Genomic DNA, 16,769 nt, shown 5'->3' with positions numbered 1-16,769 from the left:
GAAGAAAAAAAAGATGGGCCTGTACCTTTGTTCTAGTTGTTTCATAGTTGCATTAATTTCATTGGTCTTATCCTCTAATCGACCAATTATTTCATTCTTTTCTTTCATAGCATCTTCAGAAACCTGCGTTATAAAAAAGGTTAAAACTGAAGTAGGTATACATTACACTGTTACCTCATGGGTTTTTTTTTCTTCAATATCTGAAGGGAAAAATGTTAAAATGGCTTCAGGTTTTGTTTCTTTTTAAATATTCCCATCTAAAAAACGTAGTTGACAGTACTTACAATTTTATGCCTAGCAAATTTGTAGTTTTGTACTTTGCAAGCATAGCTGCTATTTAATAAGTATACATTTTTCATTTTGGTTTCCTTTCTTAGTTAATAATTTTGCAAGTCAACTTAAATTCACTGATCATATTTTTAAGTAGCCCATCAGAACCTTACCAATAAAGAACTAAGATGCTTAGTCCTGGAAATCCCTAAGGTTCTCCAATTCTTATCAAGCTACCACATGCGCCTAAAAATCTTTTAAGAATTTTACTAACACATTGCACAATTTCGATTGCTTGCAGAGCTGTTGAAGATCTAAATAAAATGTAAAGCATTATCCTTGCTGTACAGAACAACACTATCAACCGGTACCTAAACAGCAGAGACTGGGCATGACTAAACTGTTTTACTCTGCCCGGGAAGTGGGTCTGAATGTCATTAAGTGAAACCAGTGTTACTCATGGTCCCCAGAAGCACAGCTTTAAAAGAAAAACAAAACCCTACAGATCCTAACATACTGAAGAACATTCTCTTCTTACTTTTCTTTCCAGCTCTATATTTCTCTTCCTCTGGTCCAGTTTCCTCACAGTTCCAGGTGGAGAAGTAGCATCCCCTGTCCATCATCTCAATTATCTCTCTGCAGCATCCTGATTTTTTTCCCCTCATTCTGCCACAGATTTGACTGGTTTCTTGTGCTGGTTTTGATAATTTATTCCATAAATCAAATTTATGTTCTGCATAAATAATTCACTGCTAAACTTCCATGGTGTTTCGTCATTTGTTAACTGCATGTTGGGTCTCTCAGATCCATACTCCCCCAAAGAAGCATTGCATTGTTACAGATTTTCTTAGTTTGTTAACAGATTAAAACTAAAACAAGACCCTGTAATTAGCTTTTTCCATTTAACACAACCTTGTTTTCCAAATTCCTTTCCTTACTTTGAAAGTTCAGATCTCCTCTTTAACTCCTCACTACGTGCCTACATTCTCTTCGTTTTTTATACAACACAGGCCAAAAAGTGTCATTATCACTCGATATACTATTACTCTCTCTATTCCACACAACATGTTATTAGGCTATGATCTTATTCTCATGCTTTTTTCTTCTATGAACTCACTAACATTAAGTGACTGCCTTAGGAACTGCTTTGTGTGAAATCATGCTTGCATCAGTAATGTTCCAAAATGACAAGCTGACCTAAGGAGCGGAAAGAAACCAAAAATTAAGGCAACAGCAGTGTTTAACTAAACAAAATGGTAATGCATCTCTCTCACTCCAATCAAAGTCATTTCATCAGTTTAACAGCAGACTGTTCCTTTACCTGCAGCTTTTGGTACATTTCCATGTTAATTGCTTTAACTTCATCAAGCTGCTGTCGCAGGCCTATGAGGGCATCCTGCTTCTCGTGGATGTCCTTCTCCAGCAACTTCATGGCAAGTTCGATCTCATGTTTCATGCTAACTTGAACCACTAGCTCATTCTCCATATCCTATAAAACACAAACACAACGCAACACAGAATATTTAAATAATTATGCAACATTTTATCTGTTTTGAAAAAGACAAAAAGCTGACTCTAACAGAGCCACAGCACCACCTATTTCACCACTTCAGAAATTCTGCCCCTCTTTAACTTTGCAAATTATCCACTACATAAACATTACACTCTCATGTACTTAGTGATCGATTTTCTTTTTTTTTAAACTTTGGGAGAAGACAACCCACATAGTAAGAAATTACCCTGCCAGTGTTGCATAGAGTTGCCTAAGTATTAATTACAAAAAGAGAACTAAAGGATTTCTATTTTCACAAGAAAGATTTAGCATACATACAGAGCATATAGTATTGTTAACAACTTATCTAAAAATTTCTCAAAGAAAATGTATTTTCTTTACTATGCTTTAGCTACATTGTTACAGAAATACTGAGGTATTGATTGCTCTGTTAAATAACCCTTTTTATTACAGGCACTTAGGGAAAAGGAGATTAAAGTTGATTAAAGGCAGCATCTAAGCTCAGCAAAAGCAAAACTAGAAATATTCATATACTGACTCTTCTCAAGCATAATCTTTTCTGGAACTGTTGTGTAATCCTAGAAAAGAACACTTACTTGTCGAAGCTGTGATTCTTCTCGAAGCTGTCTCCGTGCTTCATTGTACATTTCATCTAAACCCTGCCTGGAGTGTTTGTATGTTTGAAGTTCTGCTTCAACATCCACTTTAGTTGCCTACAAAGATATAGAGTATCTATCTTTCTTCATCACAAGTTTATAGCATAAATTTAACACTGGGGGGGACACGACACGACTTAAAAATACATTCTCCAAGCATAGTACAAACATGGAAAGAGTTGTTTCTGCTATGTGGTCATCAGTTTTATAATGAGAATTGAGTAAATCTAGCAAAATAAACATCTGTACTGCAGTACAGTCCTCTTTCAGTAAGTCACTCTTAATACACAATTATTTCAGTACTGAGCAATCCAAACATCTGCTTAACCTGTGCTTTTACCAATTATCCTGTAAAAGACATCAAAGAAGTTACATAAGGAGCTACCAAACACAGCTTAAACAAAAAAAGTTCAGCAACCATATACACAATTACTCCAAATGACATTCCATATAATGAGACAGGTCAGAATGGACAGTTTGGCAACTAAAACACGCACTATTTTCTTTTTTGATTTTCTTTTTTGACAATATTGCCTTAAATGCTCTTAGATATAGCTTACAGTCTAAAGAAAAAAGGAAGGGAAGAAAAATAGAAAGACTGTAAGGAAAAATGCTACAAAATTTGCCTATAGTTATAAAACAATCTAGTGTTCTATAATTTTGATATATTTATGCCATTATAAAGCTTCCCAGATTTAATAGGTCCTTTCCCTAATAAAAGTTGTTTTAGAATCATAGAATCATAGAATCATAGAATTGTTAAGGTTGGAAAAGACCCTTAAGATCATCAAGTTCAACGTTAACCTAGCACTGCCAAGTCCACCACTAAACCATGTCCCATAGCACCACATCTACCCTTCTTTTAAATACCTCCAGGGATGGAGACTCAACCACTTCCCTGGGCAGCCTGGTCCAACGCCTGACTACCCTTTCGGTGAAGAAGTTTTTCCTAATATCTAACCTAAACCTCCCCTGGCACAGCTTGAGGCCATTCCCTCTTGTCCTATTGCTTGTTACTTGGGAGAAGAGCCTGACCCCCACCTCGCTACAACCTCCTGTCAGGTAGCTGTAGAGAGCAGTAAGGTCTCCCCTCAGCCTCCTCTTCTCCAGGCTAAACAACCCCAGCTCCCTCAGCCGCTCCTCATAAGACTTGTGCTCCAGACCCTTCACCAACTTCATTGCCCTTCTTTGGACACGCTCCAGCACCTCCATGTCCTTCTTGGAGTGAGGGGCCCAAAACTGAACACAGTATTTAAGGTGCAGCCTCACCAGTGCCGAGTACAGGGGGACTATCACTTCCGTGGTCCTGCTGGCCACACTATTCCTGATACAAGGCAGGATGCTATTGCCCTTCTTGGCCACCTGGGCACACTGCTGGCTCATATTCAGCTGGCTGTCAACCAACACCCCCAGGTCCTTTCCCTCCAGGCAGCTCTCCAGCCACTCCTCCCCAGGCCTGTAGCGTTGCATGGGGTTGTTGTGACCCAAGTGCAGGACCTGGCACTGAGCCTTGTTGAATCTCATACAGTTGGCCCTGGCTCAACGATCCAGCCTGTCCAGGTCGCTCTGCAGGGCCTTCCAACCCTCCAGCAGATCAACACTTCCACCCAACTTGGTGTCATCTGCAAACTTACTGAGGGCGCACTTAATCTCCTCATCCAGATCATCAATGAAGATTTTAGATTTGGTTCAACTACTACTTACTTCAAGTTGCAAGATAAGAACGTTTGAATGATAATGAACCACACAATGTTACTACACTAAATATGGTAAAACTAACATACCTCTAGATGATGCTGTGTTTTCATTAAAATAAGGGTATTTTCACTCCTTAATTGATGGTTTTCTTCCTGAAGTTTAATTATATTGTTCTTGGCTATCGCTAACTGAAAAGAAACAAAAAAGAAAAAATAAAAGGAAAAGCAGTGTGACGACTTTTGTGAGTGGAAATAAAGAAAAAAATGTTCTGATGAATGCAAGACCAAGACATTCTCTGCTCTATTCTCACACTCTGCCAAACAGAGATTTAATCAATTTTAAAGAAAACATAAACCTCCTGGTTTTAGTAAAGAGCCACTTTCATTACACAACAGCATGTGTATTCAAGATACTTCATTATTTCATGTCTGGTAAAGAATACGCTTTCTTTTCATTGCTTCATTATGACTTAAAGACCCTCAATTCTCTTTCTTCATCCTAAATTTTTTCTTTCCATTTGGATTCAAATATATCCAGTTTTGTTCTTTTTTGGACATCTTAATATACCATATGGAGCAATTTACGTAAGAAAACCTCTCCCAGATGAAAAGAAAACATATTTACAAAAGCGGAAACAGTATACAGGCCCTACAGTATATACCTTAATGTCAGAATTATAAGCCAGCTGATCAAAATAGGTGGACAGTTGGGCTGAAGGCTTATAAAGGAACCAGAATACTCCGAGAATTAACACTCAGAAAAAATGTTTTCCCTCTATCTGGATACATTAACTCCCAGAGCGAGCTAGCTATCCCTTCAACAGCTGAATTTAGACATTTCAATTTTCCACTTCATTAACTATTTGTCAAGCATTAACTATTTCTCAAGATTAAAAAAATATTGTGTTCTCTCTTATAAAGCTAAAAATATTGGAATCTAGTCAAGCATCAAAGATAACCAGACATATAGGATATAAATACAAAACCAGAGCTAGACAATAAGCAAGAAACATTCCTTTGGCTAAAGCTGAGAACGGTAACAGAAATTGCTTGGTGAACTACTTTCTGTCTCTTTGTAGCAACTGGTGTCATCCATTATGGACTAGTCATCTGCACAAAATCAGACTGACAGCTGGCATTAAGAAAGGCTTTCTTTTGGTTTTGTCCAAAGTGGGAAATTGCAATGTTCTACAGAATTAATTTACTGATGCTTCAGGCTACCTAGGCAAGCTGACTTCAAATCCCTGCAGCTACTGCACCTTTTCTTCAAGCCAAAATACAAGTATCTGAACATATTATGCAGAACTTCTGTAGATTAAAATTATGTAAGTATATTTAGAAAAACAGTGTTTGAAAGTAAATAATATCTATTATACATTACTAAAAGAAAATAATACCTCTTCAATCAGTTTAGTGTTTGATTTCTCTAGTGAATCAACTCTTGCATGTAGACTGCTAACTGTGCTACTGAAAGAGAAAAAGAAAAGATGTTATTCAAAATTACATCAAAACTCATTCAATCAAGCTCAAAAGCTTTAATGTGAGGTAGAACGATTAATAGTTAAGTGCTAAAAGGTCTGCTCCCATTATTTGAGGTTTTCCTAAATATAAGAAAATTAGTCTCCTTTGTTGAACATTTATATACTTCTTTCCAACTCCAGTGTCACCCCTGTCACTTAAACTCCTGGTTGGGTGTGACTTTACATGTATTCTCCCTTTCCTTTATCCTCACAACTGTATTGTACCCAAACGTTTAATGACTTCCCTTAAAAGACAGTTTACAATCTTCTTGGTTTTTTCCCCCCTATATAACAAAACCATTCTCCAGGTTCTCCTCCTCCAAAACCCATTTCTCTTATAAAATTATTTGCTTCTCCACATTTTTTGAGATTTATCCTCAGGCTACCTCTTTCTTGATGCTTCTTGACCTCATTTGTAAGTCTCATCAGAATTTTATTCCCTTTTATTACTCTGTGGTTTTTTATCATAGCAAACAACATCCAGGCCTTCTCCATTACCTGATTGCCTATTTCTGCTGTAAGCACATTTTTTTTAGGCTGCACTTCACACGCAGAAAAAAAAAAAAAAACTATTCTGTAACACCATTTACTTTTCCACGTATTTCTATTGTGATGTCCTCAGAAGTTACCAGTTCATTAAGAATGGCAAGGTAAAGGAGATTAATGCATTTTAGGATGTGTGGAAAGGAACAGCTGACCTGAAATAAAATAGGAGAGCTGCTGAACCACTGGTTTGCAAGTAATTCCATGCATAGACCAGCATACAACAACATACTCGATACGCAGGGGCTCACCTGCATAATGACAGCTATCATCACACAAACACCACTATTCTTAATTGCGATAGTTCCTTTCTCCTCCTTAACTTCTTTTCATTTTGCTCATATTTGACACACTCGGTTATTCTGTCCTGTTGAAGGTTTCTGCTCAGTGACTGACAACAGTTTCAAATCAGAATATCTTTACCCCAACAGTAGCCATATAGTAACTAATGATCAAGATTACCAGCATTAAAAATGAAAAAACATAATTACATTTCAAAAAGGGATCAAGATGACTAGCTATACTACAGATTCTACAGAAGTTCTTTGTGGGTTTGCTGTTTCATTTTAGTTTTTTTTTTTCTTCTTTAGCTCCTCACACTGTTTAATTTTGTATAATATTCCTCAGAGAATTACGGTCACTGTTCCTCTATTTATACAGTAACAAACACAGTGGTGGACTATGTTTGCTCCATCCAGCAAAGTAAGGGGGAAAGGCTGCTTTCCTGAAAACTCTTTTTACAGGAACCGCAACCTCCAATGTATAAGTAGTTTCCAGCAAGCAATGAACCTATTTAGTTTTGGTCCTAGGCTTTAAAGCTACAAACTAAAATATTACGAAAGGCAAAGAAACAAAAACATGTGGATTCACTCAGAACGCTCAATAATACTATTTGAAAACCGTTAAATAGAACGCACTTAAAATCCAGATCAAGCTTTTCATTCCTTTGAATTTTTAAATCATGTGGACCTTGATCAGTTTTGGCCTGCTGCTTTTCATTTCTTTGAAGAATGAAGGTTCTGACTGTCAAAAACAAAAGCATGAAAACTGAGACTTCCTGAGTCTCTCCAGAAGACTGTATCCTTTTCAACCTCACTACATCCTCAGTCTAATCATGAAGAATTTGCACCCCTTTCTCTGAAGTTCTCCCTCACAAAGCTGTGGTAAAAAAAGGAATTAGAGATGTTTTACCTCGAAGCCTAGACTGACATGCATACTTCAAAGTAATACTTACTTCAGTTGTCTGTTTAGTTCTTCAACATAATTCTTTTGGTCCAAAATTGCAGCAATCTGTACATTTCTAAAGCAAGCACATAATAAAATTAGCTTTCACAAAATGACATAGTGAACTATGTACTGAAAATATACCTATCTATCTATCATATGCAAATGTCCATCTTAATTGTGCTTTTTAAAAAGAAAGCAAGCAACTTCATCTCACAATCACGGAGTTAATGACTTACATGTTGTGACATTAGTGAGAGACAAAAAAACCAAATGCTTTAACTGCAAACAATTTCTCTACGTGAAACATAAGAACATATACAGTCTCAAAAGAAAAAGGATGTTTGTTTACTCTGCCATAACTGGTTCTCTGAAATACTGACTAAATCCCAAGCTGAGGGCTTACAGGTCAGCAAGTTCTTTTTCACTGCCGCCTTGCAATCCTCCAGTACTATCCATCAGGTAAAGGAAGCAGGAGATGTTGCTGAGGCTTGCTTCAGAGTGCAAATATTCATCCAGCTAACTAGTAACACCGAACAATGTAGCGTACAATTTTTCTCAACACTGTGAGATCAGAAAACTTCATCTTTAGGGAACCTGACTTATTTCTACAAAGAACAGGACACTGGTCAAGAAATCATTTGTTAACATGCAAAATCTGAGGTATTTGGTGAGAACGTACCTTTCCTTACCCCCAATGTCATCATCACTCTTTAAATACATAGAGAAATCAATCACCCCAACCTAGGGGAAAGCAAATGTACATAGTTTCATATCATACAAGTAACTGCTGTTGATATTCACAGTCTTGTATCTACATAATTACTAAAACCTCAGTTACTTCAGCATTTTTTAAGATCGGTCCAGTTTCAGCCAGAAGCTCAAAAAACTGAACTGTAACATTTTAAACAAGATTTTTTTTTTTAAAGTGTAGTCTCACGTATTTTTTAAGAATTATGTTACCTTTGAACAAAATTAACAACGTGCCAGATACCAAATCCCAAAGACAAGATGACTTCTTATGTCTGACTGAGCTTAGCCAAGAACTTACAGAAAGACTTTCATTTGGGGAATTATCAGATACCACTCAACCCTATCACGGATTGAGCAGACTTGTGATAATTTGTCTACAGTGTTTCACGTGATTTCCTACCACACCACATCTCCCACTGATGTTTCCCCCCATGTTTAGCTTTTCAGTATTCCCTGCCAAATAATGCTACCTCTCCACACTTGTCGATTCCCAGGTGTGCCAACTCAACTGCATTCATTTTTTTAAACCTTCTAAATCTGAATCTAATTAATTTATTTTCTATTCAATTGTAATTTAATCATATATACTATAAATAACATTACCATGAGTTCTGCTTCCAACTCTATTTATGAACCTCTAACAGAAGTATTTAACCACGTTTGTTTTACCAAAACCCTTCCTTTTTGGTCTCCAGCAGCCTCTTCACAAAAGTACTTCAATTTCTCTGATCCACTGCTTCCTTCTTGAGCTCCCTTTAGCTTTTGAATACAAATAACTTGCTAAGTCTAACATTTCCTTGGTTTGTACAATGCTCTCCTGTGAGTTTCCTACAATGGTCTTCTACTTGTTCTTTCCATATCTTTTCTAAGAAGTCGCTCCTCCAAAAGCTTTTTAAAACCGTTTTGCTTATTAAAGCAAAATACTGTTTCTATATAAAAATAAAATGTTACATCTATAAAAGTTACTTTGCTTTAATACTCCATGTGCGCATACACACGTTTCACCATTGAATAGCATTCTTCTAACATACCAAAACTATGCTCCTGGATACAACTTCCGTCGTCCTTCAGAAGTTTCTCTTTCTGCTCAATACAACTTGCTGCTTCTGGCTTCTCTAAGAAGGTGCTGTATTTGCACTACTCTTCACAAACTGAATTACTCTAAAATCTCATCTGGACAGCCACCTACTACCTTCTCAAATCAAGTTTTGTCTCCTGTCACACAGCGAAGCCACCAAGTGACCTAGATAACAAAGGTGTAGCTAGCAATAGATTTTGTCATTTATAATACATTCATATAATTGTCAATACTAAGAAGAGTACATTGGTAAGTTTTCTATAATTACAGACTTTTCAATATTACGTCTTCTGGTAACACAAGATCAGTGCCTAAAACATTAGACAGTAATTAGAATGAACAATCGAAGACAAGTTAACCCTATGATTCAACAGCACACATACCCAATTAGCTGTAACTTTTATTTGCCATAGAAATTGCTTTTTCATCAAATATATGCTGAAATACAGTAATAATCACTTAGAATCATAGAATCATTTAGGTTGGAAAATTAAGATCATCGAGTCCAACTGTAAACCTAACACTGCCGACTTAAACTATTACAATTTTTTCCACAAAGAAGCTGGACAAAAACAATCAGGACTGAACACAGCCTACATTTATTTATAAGTACTTGTGCAACTGCCTTTAAAAAGAATCCGTCACGATTTTCTTGGAAAAGATCAGAGTTCAAAGTCAAAGCAGTTTGCAAAGGAGGAAGAATTCTAAGTCTTGTTTTGCAGACTGAAAGCAATCACCCTGTTATAAGGTCTTTTATTATACTATGCAAAGCAAGTTTTTGTTTTGGGTCCTTGAAACATTCCTATTATGTTCCAGAACAACAATAAATGAACCAAATGCGATAAACTGATCACGGAAGTATACTTCTCCCGCAAAGGAAAAGGACGAGCTATGCAATTAAGATGGAAAGAACTCTGCATTGCTACTGTTGCATCCATTTGATGATGAAGCACAAAACTTTACCCTTGCACTCTGACAATTATCACCACGTGAAGATCTGACCCAACTGATACTGAAGTTAATGCAACAGCCCCCACTGATCCAGGAGCTGGATCACACCCTAAACAGTCTCTAGTAAGATTTCTAACAAGTCACAACTCCATAGTAACAAAATTCACTGTACATAAAAATCTTAGGGATTGCATATACATTACTTTACCTGTATTGACTTACTTGTGAATCTAGATCTTCTCCCTTCACACACAGGTTGGCATCTATCACATTTAACCCAACTAATAGCCCAACAATAACTGCTCCTTCTTCCTCCATCATTAGTGCATGATACTCATAAAATTCACTGTTAAAGAAGAAAATTCCATCTTATTGGTATATTCAGTATATTTACATGCAATAAATTAATAATAAGTGACATCCAAATCTGAATTGTTTCTCTTATTTTAGCCTTACTCCCACATCCTTAAAGATGAACTGGGTCTGCCCATACCTTCACCTCATAAATATTTAAAAATTGAAAGTGCATGATTTGTCTCAGAGGCTACTACAAACAAAGATACTACCTTTGGCTCCAGAAATCTGAGCCACAAGCTGCTGGAGGGCTGGGAAATCGGGGGGGGCAAGACTTATTTTGTCTTTTTTAAAAAAAAAAAAAAAAAAAAAAGCCTCTTCACTTGCTATTAACCACTTTTGAATAGAATACTGCAGTAGATGGATGTTTGGCCACACTGAGTCAGACAATTCTTATGTTGTTAAGAAACACTAGAGAATGCAAAAGAATAATGGTAAAAAATTTACCTTGTATGAAAAAAGGTTTGGACTTTAATGAACACATGCTTGAAATTGAAGAAGCCAAGTAAGACATTAAATGGGTAAGAGAAAAGAAAAAGAAAGGGCTGAAATGCTAAAAAGGTTTTTAAAAGAAAAACTCTCCACTAAACAACAGAATACCAACATTTACTTCCTCCTCCTTGCATTTTTTAAATAAAGTTTTAGACTCTATGAAACAAACTGTGCTTTCAATGGGAAAGTCCATAGCTGTTGAACACCAATGTCATCCTGACATACCAGCATTATCTAAGCATACAAGAGAAGTCTTAAATATACGCATAGGTTATAGAACTGAAATTAAGATGACAAGGTTTTTTTTCCCTTTGTGCTTCAAGTATCCCATCAGAAAGGAGAAATTATACTAGAAGAGAGCAATGCCAGTTTTAGAACTGTGAAAGAAAAGGAAAGTTCAAGGCAATAGTCCTCCACGCAATGGTAGCTCAGTAGGAAACCACGCATATGGTAGGGGTGAATTCGTCTCGTCTCCAGAGGTTTCTAGTCCATGTTCTGCACGGCAGAGGAATGCAGCGGGAGCCCTTCCCCATCAACCTCATCTATGAAAGAATAGTCAGCCACATTGCAGAAGGCCCACCTACATGACGGGGAGGAAACATCTCTTCACCCATCAGCTGGCCTTCAGTCTTGATGAGGAATCAGTGTTTGGTCCTTCTACCCTGAGGCCTGGAAGAAATCAGCCCACAGGCCAGAAGCTACACCTTGCTACACTAAGGATAGACTAAAAAGTAGCAAATAGAAAATACTAATTTTTTTTCAGGAGATTAAATCTCTAAAAATAAATTACAAACAAAATCTACTTAAGTTTACCTGAGAAGATCTCTCTGAATGATTAAACAGCGAAGATAGTCGGCCATTTTCTTCTGCATTAGTGCTAACCGTAACCAGGCCCGGGCACGGCCCAGTGGTGTTCTGAAAAAAAGGCCATGAAGATAAACAGTCCCAAATCAACAATATATCAATTAATTCACTGTCTTAAACATCGGTCTATTGGTAGAGCAATTTGTATTTCTGAAAAGGTATTTTAAACTATTAGTTGAGCAATGCAGTCTGGGAAGCCATAATGTCTAGGCTTTGACTCCAAGCTTTGGGATAATATCAGGAGAATTTTCATCAGCTCAGCTGGGCTTGGGAGCAGACCCTGGAAAGAACAGGAATATAGAAAGCACAAGAGCCTGACAGTAAATGTAACTGTTTTGCTCAGAGAGTGAAAACATGCAACTTTCTACACACTGTTGTATTTGAATGTGCTTTGTTCTCACAGAGTACATGGCTAGAAGCATGGAAAGAATTTTTAAGAGTGGTGCTGTCTTCCTGTAAGTGCCGCCTTCTTAACCTGACAGTGCCTGTAAAGATAACCTTGGAAGTCCTGTTTCTAGCTGAAGTAAAACATCTGCAACAATTCAGACTCCTTTCTGCAACTCGCTTGTGAAGTCTTCAGAGGAATTGTGAGAAAAATAACCGAATGTCCGTTACAACTCCTCATGCAAGCTTGCCTTCCCAATTCTGTTCTCTGGGTCTACACGACACGTACTGAATTCCAGCTCTAACTCATACTTGTTTACAAATTCAGTGGTATGTTAGAAAGACAATTCAAAAAAGATGAAAATGTATGTAACTGGCAAACATTCATATCCAGCGAATTAAGCCTGGACCTTTAGATCCTCCTCTTCTAGTGTTTGCAGAGTTAAGAAGTGGTAAGCACGTAAATGCTATATCAGGATAGGAAGAGTGTAACGCACTTGGCAAAGGGTATTATTTCATCTGGCCTGATACAAGAGTAAATAATAATTTATACACCTATGCACTGTAGATAAAGTCTAAAACTATAAATTATAACCCTTATGCCGCCATATACCAACCACAATGTAACCAAACCCTTTTAGAATTTAATGTACAGCCAATTATAAAGCTAAATACAAAAGCAGAGTGCAGAGGAATGGGAGGAGATTGTAGTTCACAGCATAAACTTACATTTGAAAAGGACCCTAAACACAAGAATCTGAAAAGCTGCCTAATACTTTCCACTTCAGTACGTTACCTTTCGTTTTTATACAGCCTTTGCTGACTAGACTCACGTGTTTGCTGCAGTTCTAGACTGCAGACTGTTTGATACACAACACGTTCCTTTTTGCACCGTTTTTGTCCACCATTCAGGAAACTTTTCTCCCAGGAACATAAGAAAAGAACACAAAAATCCTACTTTTTTAGCTGTTTTGTACAGAGCATGAAAAGCTAGCGAGATTCACCTGTGCTCTCCCCAATATCACGTGCTAGCTGTTCAAAGGTTTGACTAACGCCAAGTAAAATCATGACATATCTGTAGATTGTCAATCAGGTCCTTTATTTTCTTGCTGTATTTTACCAATACTACTTACTTAAGGCCAGGCAAATCTCTGACACTCGCTGCTATTTCCTCAGCTTCTGGATATAGTTTCTCCACAAGTTCCAGAGGACCCCAGATGGTTTTATTGTAACTTAGAAAGGATTTTCTTACTAGGAAAAGAAAAATTAAGTAACTGAATTAATTTAAATTACTGGAGTAGCTTCCTTCAAAATAGCTAGTGTGACCAAAGGGTTAACTGCTGAGCCTAGACTTCCAGATAACAGATAACTGCAACACTGGTCAGTTCACCAGTATCCAAAGCCATCTTCCGAATTACTTCGCTGTGAACATAAAATTGCTGTGCTAGAACAAAACAATAGAAAACGGATGACCAGCTAAAAATATAAGCTACATACATACATACGTGCAGTTGTGGTAATCCCTGGACCACTTACAACAAATGGTACACAAAAGAAAAAGTTGGAAAATATGGAAATGTATGTTGTAAAGTATTAATAATGACACTATTAATTAGAAAAGGCGACGATTTACATATTTTCTTCACTTCTATAAAGCAACATAACAAACTTTGATTTTATCTCATTCAAGAAAGGAAGGAAGAAAAATGGCATGTTTGGGATGAGAAATATGCAGCTAGAGCAATTACCACACCTTTAAGGCCATGCTTCAGGCAGTGCTCCATGACAACAAAGAACTGCTGCAAAGGTGGGTAGTCAGAATCCAGAGTGCGGCCAAAGCTCAAAGCTGATTCAATGAGTCCTTTGATACTCAGTTTAGCCATGTTCAGTAAATTTGCTCTTTCTACAGCTGTAGGGTCCTTTACAGCTAAGACAATGAAGAAAAAAAGAGTTATCATTCAAGTTTTAGAAGAGACGCAAAATAATAAAATGCTTCATGGCTGCCTTGTTCAAAGAAAAACTTATCTTAATCTAGATAAACACAAAGGAATAATTTAGTAAGTGCTATAAACCACCATGTAATAGAAGAGCATCCACTCCAACAAATACCCTTACAGATCTTGCGTTGTTTTAATAGGTGAATGAAAAAACAAGGCTGGAAATGTCAGTTCTCAGGTACTGTGTTGTCTCAGTACATCTCGGAAGCAGTCAGTAACCGCAAATAAACACAGGCATCAATGCTGCACTCAAAAGCTCTGCTGCATAACAGCAACAAGTGCCCTTACCATGATATCGAAGCAGCATTCCTATTAATGTAAATATCTATTTGGTGTATTATAGTCTACCTACAGAAAGAGACATCATACTTCTTATATATAATCACTTTCTGCTGCAGTCTTAATTTCAGTGACATGAACGCATGCTTTCCTTCTTAGGCTGTACATTGTCTCAGCCAGTAAACCAGGAGCAGTTTCAGGAAAATACTCATATTACATACTGAAATTTCAGTTTCTCATACAGCTACAAAATATTTTCTACACGCTTAAGAACTAAAGGTTTTGCTTTAACTTAAAAAGGTTTTGGTAAACTTTAAAAAATGTGCACTACAAAAATACATTTGGGGATTAAATCTAGTCAGTAAAAACCCATAGCTTTTTAAAATCATCTTAATCTGACAGAATGGACAAGGTTCCTCTTCTTAGAGCTCCTGCTACTGAGACCAGAGTGTTCAGGAAATTCTTACTTTATTTTCATTTGTAATGAAGCAGTTCAAACATTCAGGCCACCCTCTATTTTGCCAAACTTAAACAGAGACAAACCAATTCTCTGTTTATTCACCATGATCAAAGTAACTTGGAAAGAAGCGAAAAAAGTTGATGATTTACTGTCTTCTGCAATTAAATCTAACAAATGAAGTAAAAAACGAACAAACAAAGAACACAGATTTTTTTTTTTAAGACTTTGAGACACAGATGTCAAAATATCTGTACAGATTTGTGTCTGAGAAAAAACGTGAGCCTCTTCCTCTGCAAATTTGAGTATTGGTGTATAACCTTATTTCTTTGCACATCAGAAAGCATAAAGAACTGTATACTTTAAAACCAAAAAAACCCGAATCATTATAACAGATGTGTATTTTCTCGATTCCTCAAACTGCCATGAAATTACTTGTCTCATTTCTTGCATACCACAGCTTTAGTTATTTAGGTATTAGATATTAGAAACTTAGAAAATTACTTTCTAATTTTCTGTATTCCTAACTGCCTGCCAAATATCAAATTACTATATTACCATACAACCTATTTCAGTTTTCTAGAAAAAAAAAAAGACTGAGATGATGTACCTAGGATAACCTTAAAAACTACTTTTATAGTCTCTCAGTTTACCAGTACTTCAACGCAAAACACTAACAGATGTTAGAAGACACAGCAGACAATTAGTAACAACGCTCTGGCAAAAATTTACCCAGTTAGCAGCCACAGCTCCCTAGTTTGTCTCTTGCCCTCCTGCCCGCTCAGCTGCCGGGGACTGAACCAACCCTACCAGAAGCAGCATCAGTAGCCCTGTCTGGAACAGATGGGAGGCTTGCAACAACAGGAGCATCTCTGTTGGTAAAGCTCGTGTCAGACTTCCTGCTTTTTTAGTAGGTTTGCTATTGACAGTACTAAATATGAATGTTATTGTAGAAAAAGCCTTGTTCAATTCAGACTTCAGGTGGATAGGTCTCCCTTGCCACGTATTCAAGCCTATTTCCCCAAAGGCATCTTACAAATTCCTTTTTCAGGTGACCTCATTTTGCCTTTTGGAGCTGATCCTCCCCACAGACAGAGGTCCAAGTCTACTGTCCTTTTAATTGTCAGCCCTCTTGCCTGGTCCTTCTGAGGCAGAAACGCATTTTAGGTCTGTTTTAACGCACGGTCTACCTGCATATAGCTATTTTTCTTCACCTGCTTCTTAAAAAAAGATCAAGATTTAGAATTTTACATGGCATGTTTTCTAGTAACTACTGGTCAGGGGCTGTATGGGGTAGACTGTACGTACATGGAGCAAAATAAGCTATGAAGGGCCCTGAAGGGTTTTTCCCACCCCAAAGCAGCAGCCCCCGAAGGGAGTATTTGCAGGTGGCTCCGATGTTGCCAGCCTCACCAGAGCCTGACTAGCAAGGCTTGGCCCGGGAGACAATATTCCTCTCCCAGTTTGGATGAGCAGCCAAACCCTTACTGCAAACAGTATTTGTGAAAAAAAAAAAAAAAAAAAACAAAAAAAAAACCAACAACCAAGCGCGTAGTCACTACGGCTACAGGCTGAGCAAGGTCGCCCTGTGTCACCCGACAGCTATAGCAGAAAACAAGGGTTTCCCTCCAGTCGGGCGTGCTGGCCGGCCCGAGCCCCTCGGCCCTCCCACAGCGCGGCCCCCCGGCGCGCCACCGGGTTCCCGTCAGCGCCGGCCGCACCGCCCGCCCACCCACT

The 16,769-nt window shown here is 37.6% G+C and overlaps 1 protein-coding gene across 3 annotated transcripts in view; it reads right to left on the bottom strand.

Moving 5' to 3' along the window:
• Window positions 1–16,769, bottom strand: part of RUFY2 (RUN and FYVE domain containing 2) — a 28,679-nt gene that overhangs the window by 11,485 nt on the left and 425 nt on the right. For 2 of the 3 annotated variants that reach the window (XM_087768230.1, XM_087768232.1), the window contains exons 2-12: window positions 14,053–14,226; window positions 13,433–13,550; window positions 11,865–11,966; window positions 10,428–10,551; window positions 8,106–8,167; window positions 7,434–7,499; window positions 5,534–5,603; window positions 4,224–4,325; window positions 2,380–2,496; window positions 1,592–1,759; window positions 26–123 (exon numbers count right to left, since the gene is read on the bottom strand). In XM_087768230.1, the coding sequence (XP_087624356.1) occupies window positions 26–123; window positions 1,592–1,759; window positions 2,380–2,496; window positions 4,224–4,325; window positions 5,534–5,603; window positions 7,434–7,499; window positions 8,106–8,167; window positions 10,428–10,551; window positions 11,865–11,966; window positions 13,433–13,550; window positions 14,053–14,226 (1,201 nt within the window). Of the gene's footprint in view, window positions 1–25; window positions 124–1,591; window positions 1,760–2,379; window positions 2,497–4,223; window positions 4,326–5,533; window positions 5,604–7,433; window positions 7,500–8,105; window positions 8,168–10,427; window positions 10,552–11,864; window positions 11,967–13,432; window positions 13,551–14,052; window positions 14,227–15,764; window positions 16,517–16,769 lie in introns of those variants that run through there. The other variant, XM_087768231.1, reaches the window with a different exon arrangement.

This window comes from Nipponia nippon, unplaced genomic scaffold (genome assembly GCF_047370975.1).
Source record: "Nipponia nippon isolate SJK-2023a ecotype South Korea unplaced genomic scaffold, ASM4737097v1 scaffold_3, whole genome shotgun sequence".
Lineage (NCBI taxonomy): Eukaryota > Metazoa > Chordata > Aves > Pelecaniformes > Threskiornithidae > Nipponia > Nipponia nippon.
The sequence above is the reverse complement of the archived record's forward strand: the minus strand, read 5'-3'. Positions and strand labels throughout refer to the sequence as shown.